Source organism: Neovison vison, chromosome 1, assembly GCF_020171115.1.
Source record: "Neovison vison isolate M4711 chromosome 1, ASM_NN_V1, whole genome shotgun sequence".
NCBI lineage: Eukaryota > Metazoa > Chordata > Mammalia > Carnivora > Mustelidae > Neogale > Neogale vison.
In genome coordinates this window covers 202,230,529-202,253,072 of record NC_058091.1, presented here as the reverse complement: position 1 = coordinate 202,253,072, position 22,544 = coordinate 202,230,529, and the positions used below count along the sequence as shown (strand labels likewise).

General features: G+C 36.4%; 1 protein-coding gene and 1 pseudogene across 1 annotated transcript in view; one reads left to right on the top strand and one right to left on the bottom strand.

Annotated features, from left to right (window-relative positions):
* ADGRV1 (adhesion G protein-coupled receptor V1) overlaps positions 1–22,544 on the top strand; it is a 549,981-nt gene that overhangs the window by 86,093 nt on the left and 441,344 nt on the right. The window contains exons 22-27 of the mRNA XM_044265783.1: positions 2,195–2,371; positions 10,417–10,597; positions 11,690–11,892; positions 15,776–15,905; positions 19,343–19,423; positions 21,101–21,240. Of these exons, the coding sequence (XP_044121718.1) occupies positions 2,195–2,371; positions 10,417–10,597; positions 11,690–11,892; positions 15,776–15,905; positions 19,343–19,423; positions 21,101–21,240 (912 nt within the window). The remainder of the gene's footprint in view (positions 1–2,194; positions 2,372–10,416; positions 10,598–11,689; positions 11,893–15,775; positions 15,906–19,342; positions 19,424–21,100; positions 21,241–22,544) is intronic.
* Positions 8,318–9,067, bottom strand: LOC122896438 (annotated as a pseudogene).

Below are 22,544 nucleotides of genomic sequence, written 5' to 3'. Positions count from 1 at the left end.
TTGGAGCTTGCTAAAAGTGGACCACCACCACTCTACTTCTCCATTCACAAGTGGCTCTGAAGGATGAGGGCAGAGCAATGACCAGCCCACTTAGCCATTCATCTTATGTGAAGGGAGAAATGGCCTGAAGTTATGAAGACACAATTTGAGCATTGCTAATGACGTAGTCTGGCAGGGGCTTGGGATCATCAAGACTAGAGACAATGAAATTTGGGATGGAAGTGGGCACTAAGTGTGGGGCGGTTTTACTCCAGAGAGAGCAAAAGCTCATTATTATTGGAATTATTTCTTGGATTTAATTCTTACTTTAGCTAATGAGCTTATGTTCTTAGTCGTCTGCCAGACCATCTTCTGAAGGCTAAAAGAATACCTGCTGTGTCCATGGGGAAGCCTGCCTCAAAGGGACTTATTTTATGTGAAGGAGGTATAACAACAGGCACACAGTCATAAGATTGTCTGCCCTTACTCTATACCACATCACTTGAAGCAGCTGGCTTATGACAGGAATGGGATGACCTATGATAGACTCAGCTAATGTGCCAGCTCAGGGACTGCATCTTGTAGGGTGGGTGTCAGCCATGATCCTGTATGTATCCAGTGGCTGATACCTCTCCAGTGTTCCCTGTACCTAGGCTATCTAGACTGAGGGGGCAAGAGGTAGAAGTAAGAGTGGCCCTACTTCATCACTCCTGGTGACCAACTGCCAGAATTTGTGTTTCCCACTCTTGTGTTTTAGGTTCTACTGGATTTGAAGTTCTGATTCTGTCTGGGTCAGGGGGTGACTACCAGGAGACACACTGGGGACTTCCCTAAACAACCACCTGTCATTTTGGGCTTTTCATTCCAGAACCTGCAGGCAAATAAAAGAGTTACAGTATTGTCCCAGAAATACTTGGTCTTGTTTACTATGGGGCACCTAAGGTTGCTATTACTCTTTGAAGTAAGGTTGTTGAAGGTTGGTGAACCTCAGGATTTATTGGAACATATCCTGGTGCTTCACTGCTCATTGGTAACTGTTTTGATTATTGCCTATTTGTGGGTAAATTTCAAATCTGTTCTTTCCAGCACAAATGTTGGCACCAAAATGACCCTATCTAATGCTGACAGAGATGTTTATGATTGATAGGAAAAATAGAAGGATATTATCTAAATTGGGATTTGTATTTTGAGCTCTATTCATTGAGTTTCAGTACTTTTTTCTATGAATTACATATATGCTTACTAACATAAAAATAAAATTGGATTAAAAAACTAAGAATTTAAGAATATGAAGACTAGGTGGCAGTCATTTAGGCATCTGACTCTTGATTTTGGCTCAGGTCATGGTCTCAGGGTCATGAGATTGAATTCCATGTTGGACTCTGTGCTGGGTGTGGAGCCTGCTTGGAATTCTCTCTTCTTTTGGCCATCTCCTGCTCATGTCCTCTCTCTCTCAAAAAGTAAAAATAATAAAAGTAAATAAAAGCTCTTCTAACTTCTTGCTTCATATAATTTTTAAGTATTATCTTAACTGTTCAGATAAAAATATTTTCAGTCTGAAAAATACCTACAGACATGTGTATACATATGTATATGTATATATGACAAAACTTTAAAAATATAATAAGTATAACATAAATGCCCTCATTGACCTGACTTTTGTCTCCTCACCAGATATTTCTCAAGGCTCTTGCCACTTGTTACTTCTGCTGTTCACAGAATTATTTCATGAAATCCATATTACCTTTTATCCATGCCTAGAATGTTCTCCCTGATGTTGTGTTCTACCCCTTACTTCCTCCCCCCATTTGGTTTGTCTATGCTCAACTTTCATAAAACTTTGAGTTTTTCTTCCTCTTTAGATTTATCCACAGAATGGACTGCACATTTTTTTTTCTTGTAATCTTTTGTACCATAGTGTCCAGCATAGTGCCTGGTGCATGTGCATGTGCACACACACACACACACACACACACACACAGAATCAATGAATGAATTACATGTACAGTGAACTGTTTATAATAATTCCTTTCATAATTTCTGTATTTTGTATTTTTGTAAAATGTATAAAAGAGTGAGTCAAGAATGTAGAGCTCTCAGAGTGTTAGAAAGTTACAGAATTAAGGTTATGGTAAAAGGAATCCATGAAAGCATCATAATTTTATCACTGATTTGAATTGGTGTGTACTTATAAATAATTTATGTTCAATTTCAGATTGCAGAGGAGGGATCCACCATTTCATGTGTGGTGGAGCGAACCAGAGGAGCTCTGGATTATGTGCATCTGTTTTACACCATCTCACAGATCGAATCTGATGGCATTAATTACCTTGTTGACGATTTTGCTAATGCCAGTGGAACTATCACATTCCTTCCTTGGCAGAGATCTGAGGTAAATGCTACCTTCTTTGTTTCCTTGAAAGCCTATTAGAAAGCTTTTCTTTATCTGTTGGTTCTGTAATTTGCAGCATCTTGCTATTTAGGCAATTTAAAGTATTTAGATCATTAGGTAAATACCATGGTTTAAAATGTTTTTGTATTTATTAAAGATTTTATTTATTTAAAGAATTTATTTATTTATTTTAGAGAGAGAAAGCATGCTGGGGGTAGGGGGTAGAGGTTGGGGTTGGGGAGGGAGAATAAGACTCCCCATTGATCAGGGAGCCTGACTTGGGACTCAATCCAAGGATCCCAATATCATTACCTGTGCTGAAGGTAGATGCTTGACAAACTGAGCCACCCAGGTGCCCCTGTTTTTGTATTTATTTATGTAAAAAGAAAAACAAGATTTTTGAATGATGTGTGTTACAGTTTTATCTGTTCTTTAATACCAATATAATAAAAATAGTGTGGATTGAAGGTTTGTCATTTTGGGTTTTTTTGTTATTGCTGATTCAATGGGAAACTGCAGAAATCTTTTTTATTTTTTTATTTTTTTATTTTTTCTCACCATAGGACAGTCATACTCTCCCCAATGTCCATCACCCAGCTACCCCATCCTCCTAGTCTCCTCCCCTCCAGCAACCCTCAGTTTGTTTCCTGAGATTAAGAGTCTCTTATGTTTTGTCTCCCTCTCTGGTTTCATCTTTTTCCTTTTTCCCTCCCTTCTCCTATGATCCTTTGTCTTGTTTCTCAAATTACTCTTATCAGTGAGGTTATAAGATAATTGTCTTTCTCTGTTTGACTTTTTTGCTCAGCATAATACCTTCTAGTTCCATCTACGTTGTTGTTAATGGCAAGATTTTGTTTCTTTTGATGGGTGCATAATATATATATATATACATATATGTGTGTGTATATATATATATATATACCTTCTTTGTTTCCTTGAAAGCCTATTATATATATATCACATTTTCTTTATCCATTCATCTGTTGATGGACATCTAGGTTCTTTCCATAGTTTGGCTATTGTGGATATTGCTGCTATAAACATTCGGGTGCACACGCCTCTTTGGATCACTACATTTGTATCTTCAGGGTAAATACCCAGTAGTGCAATTGCTGGGTCATAGGGTAGCTCTATTTTCAACTTTTTGAGGCACTTCCATACTGTTTTCCAGAGTGGCTGCATCAGCTTGCATTTCCACCAATAGTGTAGGAGGGTTCCCTTTCTCTGCATCCTTGCCAACACCTGTCGTTTTCTGACTGATTAATTTTCGCAAGTTGAAATTTAAAAAAGCTATTAATGAGGGGCAATCAAAAATAAAGGCTCTCACTGCTAGGATAAATGAGGCAGAAGAGAGAATTAGTGAAAGAAGACCAAATGATGAAGAATAAAGAAGCTGAGAAAAAGAGAGATAAACAACTCTGGATCATGAGGGAAGAATTTGAGAGATAAATGATACCATAAGATGAAATAATGTTAGAATAATTGGGATCCCAGAAGAAGAAGAAAGAGAGAAAGAGGGGCAGCAAGTATACTGGAGCAAATTATAGCAGAGAACTTTACTAGTTTGGGGAAGGAAACAAGTATCAAAATCTAGGAGGCACAGAGAGCCTCCCTCAAAATCAATAAAAATAGGTCCACACCCCATCATCTAATAGGAAAACTTACAAATCTCAGAGAAAAAGAGAAAATCCTGAAAGCAGTTCAGGACAACAGGTCTGTTACCTACAACAGTAGAAATATTAGCTTGGCAGCAGACCTATCCACAGATACCTGGCAGGCCAGAAAAGACTGGCATGATATATTCAGAGCACTAAACAAGAAAAATATGCAGCCAAGAATACTATATCCAGCTAGGCTGTCACTGAAATAGAAGGAGAAATAAAAAGCTTCCAAGACAAACAAAAACTAAAAGAATTTGCAAACACCAAACCAGCCTTACAGGAAATATTGAAAGGGGTCCTCTAAGCCAAGAGAGAGCCTAAAAGTAACAGACCAGAAAGGAACAGAGACAATATACAGTAACAGTCACCTGTAAGGCAATATAATGACACTAAATTCATCTCTCTCAATAGTTATCATGAATGTAAATGGGCTAAATGTCCCAATGAAAAGACACACGGTATCAGAATGGATTAAAAAAAACAAGACCCATCTATATGCTGCCAGCAAGAAACTCATTTTAGACTCAAAGACCCTCCAGATTGAAAGTGAGGGGGTCGAAAACCATTCACCATGCTAATAGACATCAAAAAAAAGCTGGGGTGGCAATCCTTATATCAGATATTTAGATTTTAAGCCAAAGACTATAATAAGAGATGAGGAAGGACACTATATAATACTTAAAGGGTCTTTCCAACAAGAAAATCTAACAATTTTAAACATCAATGCCCCTAACATGGGAGGAGCCAACTATATAAACCAATTAATAACAAAAATCAAAGAAACACATTGACAGTAATACAATAATATTAGGGGATTTTAACACCCACCTCCCTGAAGTGGACAGATCATCTAAGCAAAGATCAACACGGAAATAAAGGCTTTAAATGATACACTGGGCCAGATGGACATCATAGATATAATCTAAAGCATTCCATCCCAAAGCAACAGAATACACATTCTTCTCTAGGGCACATGGAACATTCTCCAGAATAGATCACATCCTGGGTCACAAATCAGGCCTCAACTGGTACCAAAAGTTTGGGATGATTCCCTGCATATTTTCAGAGCACAATGCTTTGAAACTTGAACTAAATCACAAGAGGAAAGTTGGAAAGAACTCAAATACATGGAGGCTGGGGCGCCTGGGTTGCTCAGTGGGTTGGGGCCTCTGCCTTCGGTTCGGGTCATGAACCCGGGGTCCTGGGTTCGAGCCCCGCGTCGGGCTCTCTGCTCAGCGGGGAGCCTGTTTCCCCCACCTCTCTCTGCCTGCCTCTCTGCCTGCTTGTGATCTCTCTCTGTCAAATAAATAAACTCTTAAAAAAAAATACATGGAGGCTAAAGAACATCGTACTAAAGAATGAGTGGGTCAACCAGGAAATTAAAGAAGGATGAAAAAAATTCATGGAAACAAATGAAAATGAAAACACAACTGTTCAAAATCTATGGGACACAGCAAAGGCAGTCCTGAGAGAAAAGTATATAGCAATACAAGCCTTTACCAAGAAACAAGAAAGGTCTCAATATACAACCTAACCCTACACCTAAAGGAGCTAGAGAAAGAACAGCAAATAAAGCCTAAACCCAGCAGGAGAAGAGAAATAAAGATCAGAGCAGAAATCAATGAAAAAGAAACCAGAGGAATATGTAGAACAGATCAACGAATCTAGGAGCTGGTTCTTTGAAAGAATTAATAAGATTGATACACCCCTGGCCAGACTTATTAAAAAGGAAAGAAAAGGACCCAATTAATAAAACCATGAATGAAAGAGGAGAGATCACAACCAACACCAAAGAAATACAAACAATTATGAAACTGCAGAATTCTTAATGGTACTCTGCTTTCTAATCAAGCACTGAGATGTTCTTGTAACTATAATCTCAACTTTATTTTTTAATATGGGAAAATGAACTAATATTTCTTTGTTTCAAGTGATCTCCAATTTTATCAAAACTTTCTGTGAACTGTCATCATATTTCTGAATAGGTGCTCCAGAAATAAGTGGCACTTCTTACAAGTGAAATCAGGATGAGATTGTGCCCTCTATTAGAAATTTTTTTAAACATTCTTTTGGTCTATCATGTTAGATATTCACATCAGTATAATTTTTCATTAAAAAATATATAAATAACTTATATATCATTAGTGACAAAGTAGTAAAATAGCTTAATGATTGCAAGTATAATATATGAGAAAATTTCTAAGGGGGTTAGGAGTTAATTGGATGAAAAAGATAAAATTGAGAGGAGACGTTTTAAAGAGTTAATACTAAAGAAGAATGATAAAATCTCTATAATTTGGGGGAAGAAGAAACTAAATATTTTATAACAAAATTTCTCCAATAGCAGGCTGCAGATAGAGCCATGGTAAATATTTTGCTGGTCTTTGGTAAAATGAGGAAAATTAGGAAAACTAGCAAGTTTTCATAAGGCTAAAATTATTCAATTTTAAGGACCATATTTTAATCTGATGCTGTCTTTTTCACCCTCCTGGATTTAAAGTGTTGTTTTTCTTTAGCCAAGTTAAAGTGGTAGTATGTGATTCTTTTTTAATATTTCTATTTGGAAAACAGGGCTGATTCCACAATTTTCCCTTGTGGAATTTACCAACTATGAAATGAAGGTATAATTTGAAACCATTGTTTTATAAAGTGGATTCATACACATTTTGGAAGGGAAAAGAACTAATCACATTTTAGTCAGGAAAAGAGTTATATGTATGCTTGTCAAGATTTATAGAAAATATTTCCTTCTATCATTTTTAATTCTTTTTTAAAAGATTTTATTTATTTGACAGAGAGACCACAAGTAGGCAGAAAGGCAGACAGAGAGAGAGGAAGGGAAGCAGGCTCCCTGCCGAGCAGAGAGCCCGATGTGGGGTTTGATCCCAGGACCCTGGGATCATGACCTGAGCTGAAGGCAGAGGCTTTAACCCACTGAGCCACCCAGGTGCCCCTCATTTTTAATTTCCTTAAAAAATAATTTACACTGAAAACAGAATAATAACATTGAACAGTGCAGTTGTCTTACAACACCATGTCTGCTAGATCTATACCAGCCTCTCTGTCTTACCAAGCCAACGACAGGGTACCTAGCTGTCACTAGTGCTCCGTGATTGTACTTTCTAGCACAGACAGCAGTGTAAGGGAGCCTCCACTCTTCTGCTGCCTTCCAGATATTGGGGAGTGCAACTAACTGAATATACTTAAATCGTATCTGAAAACCTAGCTGCAAGGGAATCTGGACAGTGTGTCTGGGGGGCTGTTTTTGTGTGTGTGTGTGTGTGTTTCCAAAAGGTGGGACATTTCTCTGGAAATATGTTTTTTTTTAAAATAAGTTTTTTTTTAAATGGCCCGTTAATTATGAAATCAATTAAGCAAGTTATGATGAAGAATTTAAAAATTGAATAGAAAATAGGAGAGCATATATAACATATAGTAACATAAAGTAAAGGCAAATGTTTTTTGTTGTTATTTACTGAGTTACCAGGTAAAATACATTTATTTTTACCTTGATAGGGTCTTCATTTCACTAAAATGAATGAGTACTTTGGTATGCTTCAACCCTTTAAAAATATTTACTGCTTTATTTTTAATGTACATCTTGATGTTTTGGTATTACTTTTCAGAGCAACATTTGTTAGCTTGCTTTCTGAGAGCAAGCCATTTTAAATCTTCAGAATAAATACTGTTCCCTTTTGTTCAAGAACACTGACATGATATGCTATGCATATCATATCATATCATCAGAATGCTATGCATTCTGAGAGCATATTGGCTGTGCCGTATATTATTTTCTAATTTAAAATCAAGATAAAAATGAACATTAAAACTAAATTCAGATTCTACCTCAGACGTACTAAATCAAACTCTAGAAAAACTACTTAAAAGAAAAGTTCTCCAATGAATACTGTTTTTCTGAAAATAAATAAATTGGAAAAAAAAAAAAAAGAAAAGTTCTCCAAATGCTTTTGGGCCCAATGACTAGTAGTTTGGAGACTGCATTTGGAGTTAGTTTGTCGTCAGACTGTTGTCACCTTCCTTTCTGGGAGAAATTAGGAAGTCACCCTTCATTCCTTTCTGTCTCTCACTTGCTGTACTAAGTGAGACATCGGGGTCTGGGTCTTCTATCTCCAGAACAATCTTAAATCTATCTCTTTTTCTTCATCTCTACTATCACTGCATTAGTTCAGGATGTCATTATTTCTGGTCAGTCACCTCCTAGCTCAACTCCTAGTATCCTTTCTTGCCCTGTCCACTCTGTTTACATTCTGCCATGTTACTTACTTTAAAACAAAATTAAGTCAGTTTTGTCAGTTTCCTGCTTATGGTTCTTCAGTTTCACTCCACTGCCTATGGAATAAAGTCCAATTTTTTTTTGGCATGTGAAATTTACTACTGTCATGTTTTCACCATCAAAATTTTGTTCATGGTCTTTTCTCTTTTCCTTCTTGCCTTTGTATAAGACCAAAAGAGAGATATTGGCTAATTTGACAAGCTTAAAGCAAACTTCAGGAATGTCACCAATAGCATGACCTTTGCAACCAAATCCAGCAGTCAAAACTCCATCATTTCCCAGAATGAAGTCAGCAGTTTACTTCTGGCGTCAGTTGCAATCATTAAAAATACCCGTTCATGATATAAAAACCCGGGAGAAACTCTTCCAGGAACAGAAACTACATTAGACTAAAGCACTTACCGTAGTAAAATTCAGACAATCATCATTGGGCTCCAAGGCTGTGATTTTCTGCCATTCCTGATCAGCAGGACCCTGACCTAATCCCTGATGGCATAATTTGGGTGTTTGGCTTTCCACCCTTTTTTCCAACATAATTTGCTTTGCATGGGAAGCTCCTTTAACAGTGTTGGCTTTCAGAACCATGCCCAAATGGGCTTTCTTGTACTATATGTCATGCCACTCCTGGTCTTGTCAGTGGCCAAGGAGCTTCTTGGCTGTATGAAGACTGAACACCTGCCCATCCTGCTGGCGCCATGGGCCTAAGCAAAAGAGTTCTTTTTTTTTTTTTTTTTTTTTTTTTTAAATGATAGCATAAAAGGTCCCTGTGGTCTGACTCCTGATTATCTCTCTAGCCGTGTTTCCTGCTGCAGTCATGGCGGTCTAATTGCAGTTCCTTGTAAGCCTATTCTTTCATGCACTGTGTGCCTTTATAAGTATTGTTTCTTTCACTTGGCATTCCCTTCCCATTATTATTTACAATTGCAGCTAATACCTTAAGACTTGTTTAAAAGCTCTTTGTTGGGGCGCCTGGGTGACTCAGTGGGTTAAAGCCGCTGCCTTCGGCTCAGGTCATGATCCCAGGGTCCTGGGATCGAGCCCCACATCGGGCTCTCTGCTCAGCAGGGAGCCTGCTTCTTCCTCTCTCTCTGCCTGCCTCTCTGCCTACTTGTGATCTCTGCCTGTCAAATAATAAAATCTTAAAAAAAAAAAAAGCTCTCTGTTGTAAAATCTTTAGTAGGTAGAGTTGGTTGGGTTTTTTTGGTCTGTTTATTATGTGCATAACTCTGTTATATTTCTTATTTATTGATTTAAAATCTTATAACATTTTAAGTATGTGCAATATTATTGCACATATTTATTAATTATTAACTTAATATTTATTATATATGTGCAATAAACACTATGATTGCTGTATTTTGTGATTCAGAATTAAACAACAAACCTACTAACTAGCATTTTATATTGCATTTTAAATTTTTTCTTCATGATTTCTCTCCTACAATAGACTGTGAGCCTCTTAGCAACTGGAGCCTTCTCTAATCCTGGCACATTATAGGTGTCAAATCATGCTTATTCAGTTAATAAAGGAAGGGGGAATTGTTTTTTCAAATTTTGACTTAAATTTTGTGGAGCATGTCTGAGTTACTGCTAATTTTTAGAAGGATTGCTTGTGCCAGACTTTCAAGGTCCATTGTGAATCTCTTTTCTAAAATGCTACTAAGTATGTCAGGCACTAGACATGTATGTGTTGCCCTTTCATACTACCCCACCACATCCCATCAGATAACATGTACTTCCTCACTTAGGAACTCTGTACCCTGAGGTTGGTAATACCACTGTCTTTGTTACAAGCAACATGTGATATTACATTGATAGATCAATGTAACATTACACTGATAGATTAGTACATCAAATGAATATGACATTTTTAGGCCAAAAATATTACTGCTCAGCACCCATTATTATTTAAAAATAATTATTTTCTTTGGTCTCTCTCTCTCCCTGGTTTAGTGTTTAAGAAATGTATCATGTGAAGTAGTAACTTCAGTTAAGTATAACTTAATTGGCTACTTTATTTTCTTCTGGTAGGTGTTAAGTAATTTCTTTGTGCCTCATTGCTTCATGCTTCTGCATTTTTGCATTTATAGGTCCTGAATATATATGTCCTTGATGATGATATTCCTGAGCTTAATGAGTATTTCCGTGTGACGCTGGTTTCTGCAGTTCCTGGAGATGGGAAGCTAGGTTCAACCCCCACCAGTGGTGCAAGCATAGATCCCGAAAAGGAAACAACAGATATCACGATCAAAGCTAGTGATCATCCATATGGTAACCAAGCCCTTTTGCAGAAATAATCCTCTTTTCTCTGGGTGTACTTGGTCTACTTAAGAACTTCTCAAGGGACTTTTTGCAAATGATTGAAATAGAACTTCAGGCCCTCTAACTTCTAGGCTCTTGAAATTCTAAACTGCCATTATGAAGGATATTGTTTATGAAAGAAAATATAAAGAGCAATTTCTGAAGTTTAATAATATAGGATTATTTAAATGAATTTAAAATGAAAAAAAGTATTTCTATTCATGACTTTCAAAAAAATTTTTAAGATTTTTATTTATTTATTTGACACACACAGAGAGAAAGAGAGACTGAGAGAGGGGACACAAGCAGGAGGAGTGGCAGAGGGAGAGGGAAAAGCAAGCTCTCCACTGGGCAGGGAGCCTGATGCAGGGCTTGATCCCAGGACCCTGGGACCATGACCTGAGCCAAAGGCAGATGCTTAATGACTGAGCTACCCAGGGACCCCTCAAAATTAAACTATCCTGTTGTGATATGTTACCCCTAACTAACTGAAGTACTTCCTAATTTTTATTAGCCTTCAAGAAGTAGAGTTATCACTGTCTTTTTATATTAATTTTTTTAGGTCTGTGCTGCAAAGTGATAATTTTCTTTATAGTTTCTTAATCATCCTAATAAATTGAGACTGGTTTTCTACATTGAACGATAACAGTTCTTTTGTAGGAAAAAAGCAAGAACAAATATTAAAAGTTCTGTGTAGGAAACCTGAGAGGCTCTTCAACTCTGATTTTCTTAGTTTAATTTTTCTTAAATGTGTTGCACATCCTTTGGGGTGGCATTAATCATGTTCTGCTCTAAGTCCAAGAATGAATTCTAGAGATTCAAATATAAGATTCTCTGGGTAGAAACAAGGAATAATTATCATTTTAACTTTTAACATTTTGAGAGCTTATTGACATAGTTTATGTCAAAAGCATGTTAAATCTTCATGTAAGTCTTTTCCAATGAAAGCCCTTAGAATTTTATTCTGGCAATCAAAATAATCATGCAAGATTGTTTCAAATGAATAAGTTCTTCCATGGATAATTGGGGTCAGAATGTCCTGCCTCTCTTTGTGTCCTGCAGGCTTGCTTCAGTTCTCCACAGGGCTGCCCCCCCAGCCCGAGGACCCGATGACCCTGCCTGCAAGCAGTATTCCACACGTCACTGTGCAGGAGGAAGATGGAGAAGTGAGGCTACTGGTCGTCCGGGCACAAGGCCTCCTAGGGAGGGTTCTGGCAGAATTTAGAACAGTGCCACTGACAGCATTCAGTCCTGAGGACTACCAGGTATATATATTCCTTAGTCCTTTGGAAATGATATGTGCACTTGTCAGATAGTCTCAACCCTTCCCTTGGAGGACTGACCGGAAGGGACTTGGCACTAATCCTATTCAACACAGAAAATAAGCACTGATGGCTCTCTAGCGTTTTACATTTCTAGAAATTAAAATACTTCAGTTCTTCGAAGCCTGACACTTAAGTAGCTATCATACTGATGATTCCTCTTGCACCTTATATTTGTCATGGTTTTCATTTGTATTATTTATTTTTAATGTTACAGGTTTTGATCAGGTGTATTTACTGTTCTGTTTCTAACACATTTTAAATCCTCATGTCTGCGTCCATCAAATAGGACCAAATTTGTGAAGAAATTATATGCCCATGTCTTTTCAATTTTAATTATATTTTTTGTTTAAGTGAGCAGCAGTGTGGTAGTGGCAAACAGAAAATTGGGATTTTTGAACTGGACCAGACTGGGTTTTAATTGGTCTTCTAAGTGGGTAGCCTTGGGAGCTCAGAAATTCCTAATCTCAGTTTCTTTATCATTAAGAGGAGTTAATATCTGCTGGCCAGGATTGCTCTGAGGCTGGATGGCAGCATTTTAAGTGTCATGTCCTGAACATAGCACATATATCATGACACTCAGTAATCACTGCTTATTATCACGAATATTTATTTGTATTAGGCAAATGCTCATAATTTCTTTTTGGCTATATTTCTGAGGAAGTATTTTATATCCTCCAACATTTCTGTTTTCCCAAAGAATTATCTTCTTTCAATTTAATTTTAGTTTTCCTCCTTCTTCCTAACAAAACCCACACAATGGTACCGTATCCAGTAATTTGTACACGCTTTTCTCCTTAAACCCCAGAAGCCCTGGCTAATTGAATTTAATTAATTTTGGCTGTAGTCCAGTTAGCGAAGCTTTCTCAGATTTCTTCCTTCTCAAACTCTTTTTCTTGGGCAAGTTATATTTCTCTTGCCTTGACATATATTATATCTTTAATTTGATATGTAACAATTTGCACAAGACATGATAGCTTAGCTTAGTATTCTCTGCATTTTTCTTAGAGAAACACTTTTGTCCTTATATTGATAGTGTCAATATCTAGGTAGTCTGGAAATCCCCAGTCTCCAGTTGGATAATCATTTTCTTTAATAACTAAAAAAAAATAAAACAAAACCTATGCCCCTATATTTCGCAACTATCAGAAATCTACTACCCTTGAAGACATTTCTGATGATTTTTAGGGTACTGGTACTTAGATGTTCTGTATGTCACTGGTTTCCACTTTGAACTGTGATATTTGCTTGTCCCTGAAAATGTGATAATTTTTCTTCACTTCTCTCTGATGGGTCATCTCTCTCTGATCTGCTTTACCACAAAAGTAAGACTTCTTAGACTGTATGTGTGAGTATACATGTGTTGGGGGATGGAGGGGAAGTGCCAGGAAAGATCATCTATAGAAGAGGAGACAATTGAATATCAGATATCATTTTTCTTTTTTTTTTTTTAAAGATTTTATTTATTTATTTGACAAAGAGAGATTACAAGTAGGCAGAGAGGCAGGCAGAGAGACAGAGGAGGAAGCAGGCTCCCTGCTGAGCAGAGAGCCCAATGCGGGACTCGATCCCAGGACCCTGAGATCATGACCCGAGCTGAAGGCAGCGGCTTAACCCACTGAGCCACCCAGGCGCCCCAGATATCATTTTTCTTAACCTTAATTCTCAATGCTGAGGTATAGGTGGTCCCCACCATACAGGTGCTTACTTCCAGCTCTTGTGATATAAAACAACTAATTAATGATTGAATCACAGTCATAGGAATGTTCAAGGTTGGTACCCTGGGAGAGAAGTAGGTATTGACATAGGGTAGTTGAGGAGGCCTTTCTTAGGGAAGGGATACCTATGCTGAGCTCTGAAGTTTAAGGAGAAAATGAATAAACTAACTGAAGGGGGAAAGAACTACTCAAGACTCGTAAAATGGCATGGTTAATATGGTTAAATGATCCTAATGAGGAGCAGAAAGAAGACCAGTGTTTCCAGAGTGTGGAGAGCTAGGTGTCCTGGTAAAAGATAAGGTATATGGGGACTGGACCTTTCTAGGCCTTAGAGATCATGCTACACTTGTGCCTTATATTTTAAAAACAAAGCTAAGTAATTGTAAGGTATTATGTATTCATAAAAGCTCAGTAGCCAGAATGGGGGAGAATGGACTGGAAGATAAAAGTACTGGATGCAGAAAGGCCAGTAAGGAGTTCACTACCTGATTAATGGCGTAGATGTGAAGAAGTAGGTGGGCTCAAGAAACGTGTTTGAGTTAAAATGGCGGGATTTGAAAATTGTTGAGTGCAAGGAATAAGGCAGAAGAGTGTGTCAAAAGTGACTCCCTAGTTCCTGGCACAAACAACTTGCTGCTGTATAATTTAGTACTGTAGAGAGGATTGAATAAGGCATAGATTTTTTTTTTAAAGGGAAAATCATGAATTAAAAATTCTGACAGAAATGATAAGAAAACTTTGAAATAGGCATTAAGTTTGAAGTTTGGATAGCAGAGGTTGGAGACAAGAATTTGGGAGTTGGGAACGTATAAATACTATTTGAAGTCTAAATGCATGGTAGCCTTTTTTAGAAAAAGACTCTAAAGAGAGTCTGATGAACAGTTTTTAGGGATTGTAAGGCAACTGTTAAAATCAACAGAGAACACTAAAAAGAATGAACTAGAAACATAAGGAAAAATGGAGAGTGTGATATCATGGAATACCAGAGAAGAACATATTTCTAGAAGAGGAAATGGCTCATCATGTAGGATATTGCTAAGGTCAAGTTAAGATGGTTTCCTAAGACAGTCAAATATTATTTCTGTTGTTAAGACTTGTGGAATTACTCCACTGATGACTGTCCTCTAGGCAAAGTTAATTACTTCCTTCTTGAGCTTACTATATGCCTTTTATAGCAGTTGTTTTTCTGTTCAAATTATTATATTATGTGGTTACCACTTTTTATAGAATGGTCTCCATCTAGCTAGAGATTTGTCTTGGCTGTTTCTGAATCCCAAGCATCTAAAATGGTACCATGTACATGATGTGCATTTGATAAATATCCAAAAAAGTAAATAAATGCATGATTAGGTTAATTGTACATGGGTTTCTCAATTTAGCTCTGAGATCATTAATAGCTCCTGAGAATGAAGTACAGTTAGTCCACACAAGCTAACACTACTAAAATGTAAAACTTTTAAATGTGTTCTCACGACTTGAGGGGACAATGTTTATATAAGAGATAATGAGGTTGGGGAGGAAAAAAGGGCCTTGAGATTTTGAACTTAAATAACTTCTTGTTTTTCCTCTAGTATGTGAACTTTTCTGATGCGAGATCTATATTGTGAATTGCAGTTGCAAGTATAATCAAGAAAACGTTAATGCCCAGTAGACTGATATTTATTATTGTTTGGAGAAATTCTCAGAATGAAAATGTGAAAATGCTATTATTACACACTGGTTATTTACATTACCCTGATATAATTTGAACAGTTCTAAATATATGTGGTCAAGAGTTTCGTGCATCTCATTGAATTAATTTAGGAATTTGTGGATGTCACCTTTTCAAATTTCTCATTTGCCTGGACTGCTTTTTTGATGAATAGGCAAACAAGAGAAATAAAAATCCATCTGCTTTACTTAGTTGGAGAATATTTATTTAAAATTTATATCAAACACTGTTCACATCCACTTACATGTTTTCAGGTTTATATTTTACTTATGTTCTTCTGTTTCAGTATTTATAATAATTTGGGACATAGAAGACACTCTCATCTTGCACATTAATATACAGAATAATTATAATCTAGTGGATTATATTATATATAAATCTTTTATTTGTATTTCAGAGTGTTGCCGGTACCTTAGAATTTCAACCAGGAGAAAGATACAAATATATTTCTGTTAATATCACTGATAATTCTGTCCCAGAATTGGAAAAATCTTTTAAAGTTGAGTTACTGAACTTGGAGGGAGGAGGTAAGCTGCTTACTCAAATGTTTCAAATATTTATATTTTCTTGTTCATCTCTCTTGAGGATAGTTGATTATCTTAAGGAAATACAATCCTTTGAATCAATGTTACTTTTTTTTTTTTTTTAAATGTGTGAGTTACTAGTCTTTGGGAAAAGCACCCTAAACATTAATAATTACTTCAGATAAATTTGGCAGACAGTTTTTGATGGATAATTGCGTTCTTTTCTTGGTAAAAAGAATATTTCCATCTCCCTACATAAATTTAGAAAATTAGTCTTAAAAATTAATATTCAACTCATAGTTTTGTTTACATGGACTTTTGCTGTGAGGTTTAGTTAACTCTGAGTTAATATTTCTAATGTTTATTATAAGGATACCACCTATTGTGCTGGTTTTTTTTTCCCTTTTATTACCCATTGGTTTTTCCAAGTTGAGTGCTTTGATTTTCTTTTTTATTTTTTAACTTAGAAATATATTTATTATTATGTGTTTCTATGTAGCACAAAATATTTCCTTATATATGTAAAAAGAATCCCCAAAATAGTATAATTGTAATGAATCACCAAATTATTATTTTTTTTTTAACTTTAAGATTTATTTATTTATTTGAGAGAGAGATTGTATAAGAGGGAGAGGGAGGAGAGAATCCCAAGCAGACTCCTCACTGAGCCCAGAGCCCCACATGGGCCTGATCCCATATTCTTGAGATCACTAGCTGAGCTGAAATCAAGAGCTGGAAGCCCAACTGACTAAGCCACCCAGGCACCTCCTGAGTGAATCACCAAATTATAGTTGTCATTCGTAGTAGGTGCTCCTAAAATCATGTCTTTCCTTTCTTAGTCTTTCAGTTTTCATGGTAGCTTCTTTAGAGCTATCTCCAGGTGTAGCCCAGGTGAATTTAGCCATTTTAGATAATTTATTATGAGTGATTATCAATAAAACAGGTCAACAGCACTTTATCCTCAATTCTGATATTCAGAATCTCCAATTTTCAAAGATTTTTGGAGTCAGGATTCATTTCATGGCAAAACTCTTCTGCACTGAAGAGATGCTTCTTATAGTCTTTATCCCATTTGGATGAACTATTTATATAGGTTTCTTCACAGAAGTGTTAATGTGTATGATTTTCAGGTGCTGCTGGGGGTGTTATGCAATGCATGTGATATGTACCATAGTCCCTTTATAAATGTAAGAAACTGAGAGTTGGTAAGGTATCAGCAGGATAATCTCTTCCTTCCAAAACCTGGTATTACTGTCTTATTATTATCTTCATTGTTAATGAAGAAGGTTATAATACTATATAAGCCACCCTAAGAGAGAGATTGAGTAAAACAGAAATATTAAAATTGTCTTCTACTATGTAATGAGACTTTGGATTAAGTATGGAAAATATCCCCAAATTTTCTTTCCCTGTGTTCCCAAAGCCCAGGTGAAAGCAAACCAGGGAAATGATTAAACAGTGCTGCAGCTTGGTTGACTGCATAAAGCAGTAAAAACATGCTGCATGGCCTGTTTGGAGGATGGCATGTAAAAATACCAGCTTGGTTTGTCCTCCAGAGAGAAGTCCTTGCATTTCCAAATCATATTTTCATGACACAACTTCAGTAATTAGGGGCAACTATAGAATATTTGAAAAGTTGTTCTTTGTATCATTTGTAGTTAGCAATACTTATAGAATAGAGAAAATGGTAGTGATCATTATTGATTGATAAGGAACATTAAGTATTCTTCAGAAGTAATATTTATGATCATAGTGATACTTGGTATCTTTTTTTTTTTTTTTAAGATTTTATTTATTTATATGACAGACACAGATCACAAGTAGGCAGAGAGGCAGGCAGAGAGAGAAGGAGAAGCAGGCTCCCCGCTGAGCAGAGAGCCCGATGCGGGGCTCGATTCCAGTACCCCAGGATCATGACCTGAGCCGAAGGCAGAGGCTTTAACCCACTGAGCCACCCAGGCGCCCCTATGTGATACTTGGTATCTTATATAGAAACTTTTCCCATATTTGTAGAATATGCATTGTTAGGTATTAATTGTGCATGAGTACTCAGTTGAAAACCTATCTTGCAGACTTTGAGTAAGCAATAGTGGTAGAGAATCTCATTTTCCCTCAGTGAGTTGGGATTGGAGGTAAAGAAATCTAGACAGTGGCTTCTATTCCTCCAGTTATGGTAGGGACTGTCTAAGAAGTACAGTATTGTGAGGCGCTAAATTCTTTTGAGAGTGAGGGGAGCAACCGTCATTCCATATCGTTTTGTCTATAAAACTGACTGTATGTAAGATACCTACCTGCATAGATGTTTTATGTTAGCCAGAGTGCATAGTGTTGAACCATCGTCTCTCGTGACTTGCAGATAATATGGGGGATGTACTGGATATTCTTAAAATTCATTTTGCCTCCTAAGTCTCTAAGATGATTTCAGATTTGGGGTGCCATAAATTCTCATGCCTGGTGGATCCCAGTCCTATTGAGGGGAAGAACAGAAGAGCAGGGCAGATCTTAAACTTGCATGTCAATCAAGGACCCTGATAGAAGCACATAGGTCTGGATGTGGACTTGCCTCTCTTAATCTTCTTTTCCATTGCTATCATCAGTACACTTCCTGTCTTCTTTGCAAACTTTTGGTAAATTAATGGGCGGAGTTTAAGTCTATTGGAAGTGAGGGTAAACCACTGTCTTTTTTATCACAGTCTTCATATATTGCCAAGTACTTTATTTTTTACATTATTTATTTGGTCTTTAGAGCAGTTCTGTAGAAGGCAACACATTTCTTAGGTGAGAAGACTGAAGTACCAAGAGTTTGAATGGCTTGCTGAAAGTTTTACAGTGGGTATGTTTCACAGCTAGGCCCGAAACAGATTGTTGTAGACTGCTTGTCTAGGGTTCTTTCTACCAGGTCAGTGGCAAAAGGGTGATCAAGTCTGAGAATGGTGAATAAAGTGGGAATTTGAACATATGCTTGGAGGGAAATATTAGGTACATTTCCCTAATTTTGAGTTGATTGTGGTGAGCGGTAAGGTGACTCTGTCATAGTCATAGTCATATAGGCTTAAGTGTATGATTGTACACAACCACAGATATTTTAAAAATATTTAAAATGTTAGAAACAAAAATAAATAAAATGTTAGCAGCAATTTACATTGCTATAAGTGAGTGATTGAAAGAGACAACTGGTTAAGTTGACAGAAATGGGAAATACCAATTACAGCTTAACATGGAGTATTTCCTAAAGCTATGGATGAATTTTTAATAAATAAGTAGCTTGATAAATGTTATACTCTTACCACTTTAAATAATTTATCTTTTATGGAAGAATGCATGCCATTGGGTGAATATTACTACATTTTCCTCTTTTCTGGATATGTTTTAAGAGCTCTCCATTTTCTTGTTGTGTCAATGTGTATTGTGTGGGTGTGTCTCTGTGTCTCCTTGTGAAGTGACTGAATTCTTTAGGGTTGATGGCAGTGGTAGTGGTGACGGGGACATGGAATTCTTCCTTCCAGCTATTCACAAGCATGGTAAGCAGCTGTTCCAAGGCCCTTTACTAGTCTTCATTTTATTTTAAGTTCTCTTTTTAGAGATAACAATACTGACCAATTATTTACATCTACTATGTGCAGGTTCTTTACATATTTTATCTCGGTAACCATAGCAGCAACTTTATAAATTAGTATTTGCTCCACGTCAGTTACTCAACTAGGAAGTGATCAAGCCAGAATCAAGTCCTTACCTGCCTCCAAAGCCCAGACTTCCCTCTGTATGAACCTAATACAGTGTCCTGATTCTGACTAATAGAAGTTTTGCTATCATTCATAAAGTGATTTTTGAAAAATATTTTACATAGTTTTGAATACCTAAAAAGAGAGAAATAGTACATTTATACTTTCCTGTTAAATGTATCTTGCTTATTTTATTTACAAAAAGATCCAGCAGTCTTTATATGTGGCATTATTTTTTATTTTTATTTATTATTATTTTTTTTCAGCATAACAGTATTCATTATTTTTGCACCACACCCAGTGCTCCATGAAATCCGTGCCCTCTATAATACCCATGACCTGGTACCCCAACCTCCCACCCCCCTGCTACTTCAGACCCCTCAGATTGTTTTTCAGAGTCCATAGTCTCTCATGGTTCACCTCCCCTTCCAATTTCCCCCAACTCCCTTCTCTCTAACTCCCCTTGTCCTCCATGCTATTTGTTAACTCCACAAATAAGTGAAACCATATGATAGTTGACTCTCTCTGCTTGACTGATTTCACTCAGCATAATCAAAACAGTTGGGAAAAAAGAAGTTAAAAAGGCAATAAATAGGGAGAATAAGTTGCCAGTCATGGGTGGGATTACTGAAAAGAGATTTCAAGTAGATTCCTATGCAAACATGATTCAGTTTTTTACCTCAGATACTTTTTTTGTATCGAGAGAAAATTATTTCTCAAGGGATAATTTTTCTAATCCTCAGATATTCCTTTATCACAATTTCAGGTGTTATGTTTTAAGGTTAGAACTCATGTTCCCACCTCTCTCATTTCTAACTTCCACTAATGCCTCATGTAACTACTATATTTAATTACTCTGTTACTTCTGGAATTGCTCATTTTCTTGTCTGCATATACTAATGCAACATAAAAGTTGGACATAATTCTTAGGAAAAAATGCAACGCTTCTGTAAAATCGGCACCTTTTTAGTTATAAGATTGGCGTGTTTGGGGCCAGGAGAGGTAGATCTATAATATAATGGGATGAAAAAATAGGCCTAGAACTAATGCACATTAAAAACCAAGAATCTGTTCAGTCAGATAGTTGAAAATCATTGGGAAACTGTTTCATAAAGGTAAGAGGCATTTCGGCTCATGTTCTTCTGAGGTCAGCAAGGATCGTGGGAGACTTTCCTCATATACTGTGTGTGGAAGAATGTTCTCTTTCATAGGACAGAAAAAGAAAACAAGTTTTCCTTATTCATCTCCAAGTGCTTATACAGCACTTGTATATCACATTGGTGCCAAAATAGAGAAAGGTCATAAAAGCATGAATATGTGTGGCAACCATTTGTGTCTGCCTTTCTTTCTAAAACAAATTAGAACGTACTCAATGAATGGTACAACTCTTTTCAAAAAGTTGTTCCTTGGCTTTCCTTTGGTTTGTAAATTACTTATTAACATTTTCTTGCTATTTGTTGGAACTTACCCATGCAGCCAGTCTAGGAGTGGCCTCACAAATTCTGGTGACAATTGCTGCTTCTGACCATGCTCATGGTATATTTGAATTTAGCCCTGAGTCACTCTTTGTCAGCGGAACTGAACCAGAAGATGGGTATAGCACTGTTACATTAAATGTGAGTACAGTTTTCCCTCCACTCTTAGACACTTTCTGTTCTTTTAAAACTGTTTTATTGTATTATGAAAGTGTCCTTTATGTTATTTATTTATTTATTTTTTCCTTTTTGGGTAGAGGGGAACAAGCCTAGTGGTACACACAATACAAACTGATAATTGAATAATGATTTAACATTTGTCTTTGTATGTAGTTGTGCATATAAGTTTGTCTTATGATTTTGAGGAATCCTGACTCTTTAAGGAATATAGTAGAGCCCTCCAAATATTATTTTTTATAGATTTTGTATTAATTCACTTAGGCTATGGAAACAAATGTCTCCTAAAGCTCAGGGGCTTAGTATAACAAAGATTTGTTCTTCCACTCATGGTATGTCTTCAGATGAACTTGGCCATCACCAGTTATTAAGGGATCAAGGATCCCAGAGGCAACATCCTGGCAGGTGCTTCTGTCTTCGTGGAGGGGTAAATGTGGGTTGGAGAATTGCATACTGGCCCTTATGATTTCTTTCTGGAAGTGATTTGATTTCCACTTAGGCTTTTTGGTCAAAGCAAATCACATTGGCCATGCCTAATGATAATAGATAGAAAAATGCAATCCTATCTCACTTCTCTCCCAAAAGGAAAGAAAATCCAAAACACTTGTAAATAGCAATAATAATGATAACCCTGTATGTAGGGTGTGTGTGTGTGTGTGTGTGTTGTGTGTGTGTGTGTGTTGTGTGTGTGTGTGTGTGTGTGTTTGTACTTTCTTCTCTGCTTTATTCCAGTTAGGAATTAAGCTGATTCAATTGTTAAACAACTGGGAGGAGCTTTAAGCTTGCTCAGTTTCCTCAGATTTTATATAAATAATGAAGAAAGATCACTCAATGGCAGATCTTCAGTAAATTGTTGTGGAGTAATTTGAACAACGTTAGAAAGGATAACGAATTATTCAAAAAAAGAAAAATTAAGGGAAAAGGTCCAGTTTTATAAAATTCTTGTCTTGAATGTTATTTTGAGTTAACATTCATAATTAAAGCTATTTATTTTTCTTAATATATTATTGGCAGAAGTACTTTGCTTCTTAAGTATATTTTATCCAACTTTGGGAGAAATATGTTTTTTGGTGAGTTTTTCATCTTACATTGAAGATAAAAGGAAATATAATTTGTTTTCAAAAATGAGTTTTATGGCTAGCTTTTCAGGAAATATCACTCATTTCTTCCTTACAATGAAGTATATTTTTGTAGTAAAAGCAAAAATTTTCATGAATATGCCTAAACAAAAGAAATTATTAATTACATTTGCTTCATTACTAATATAT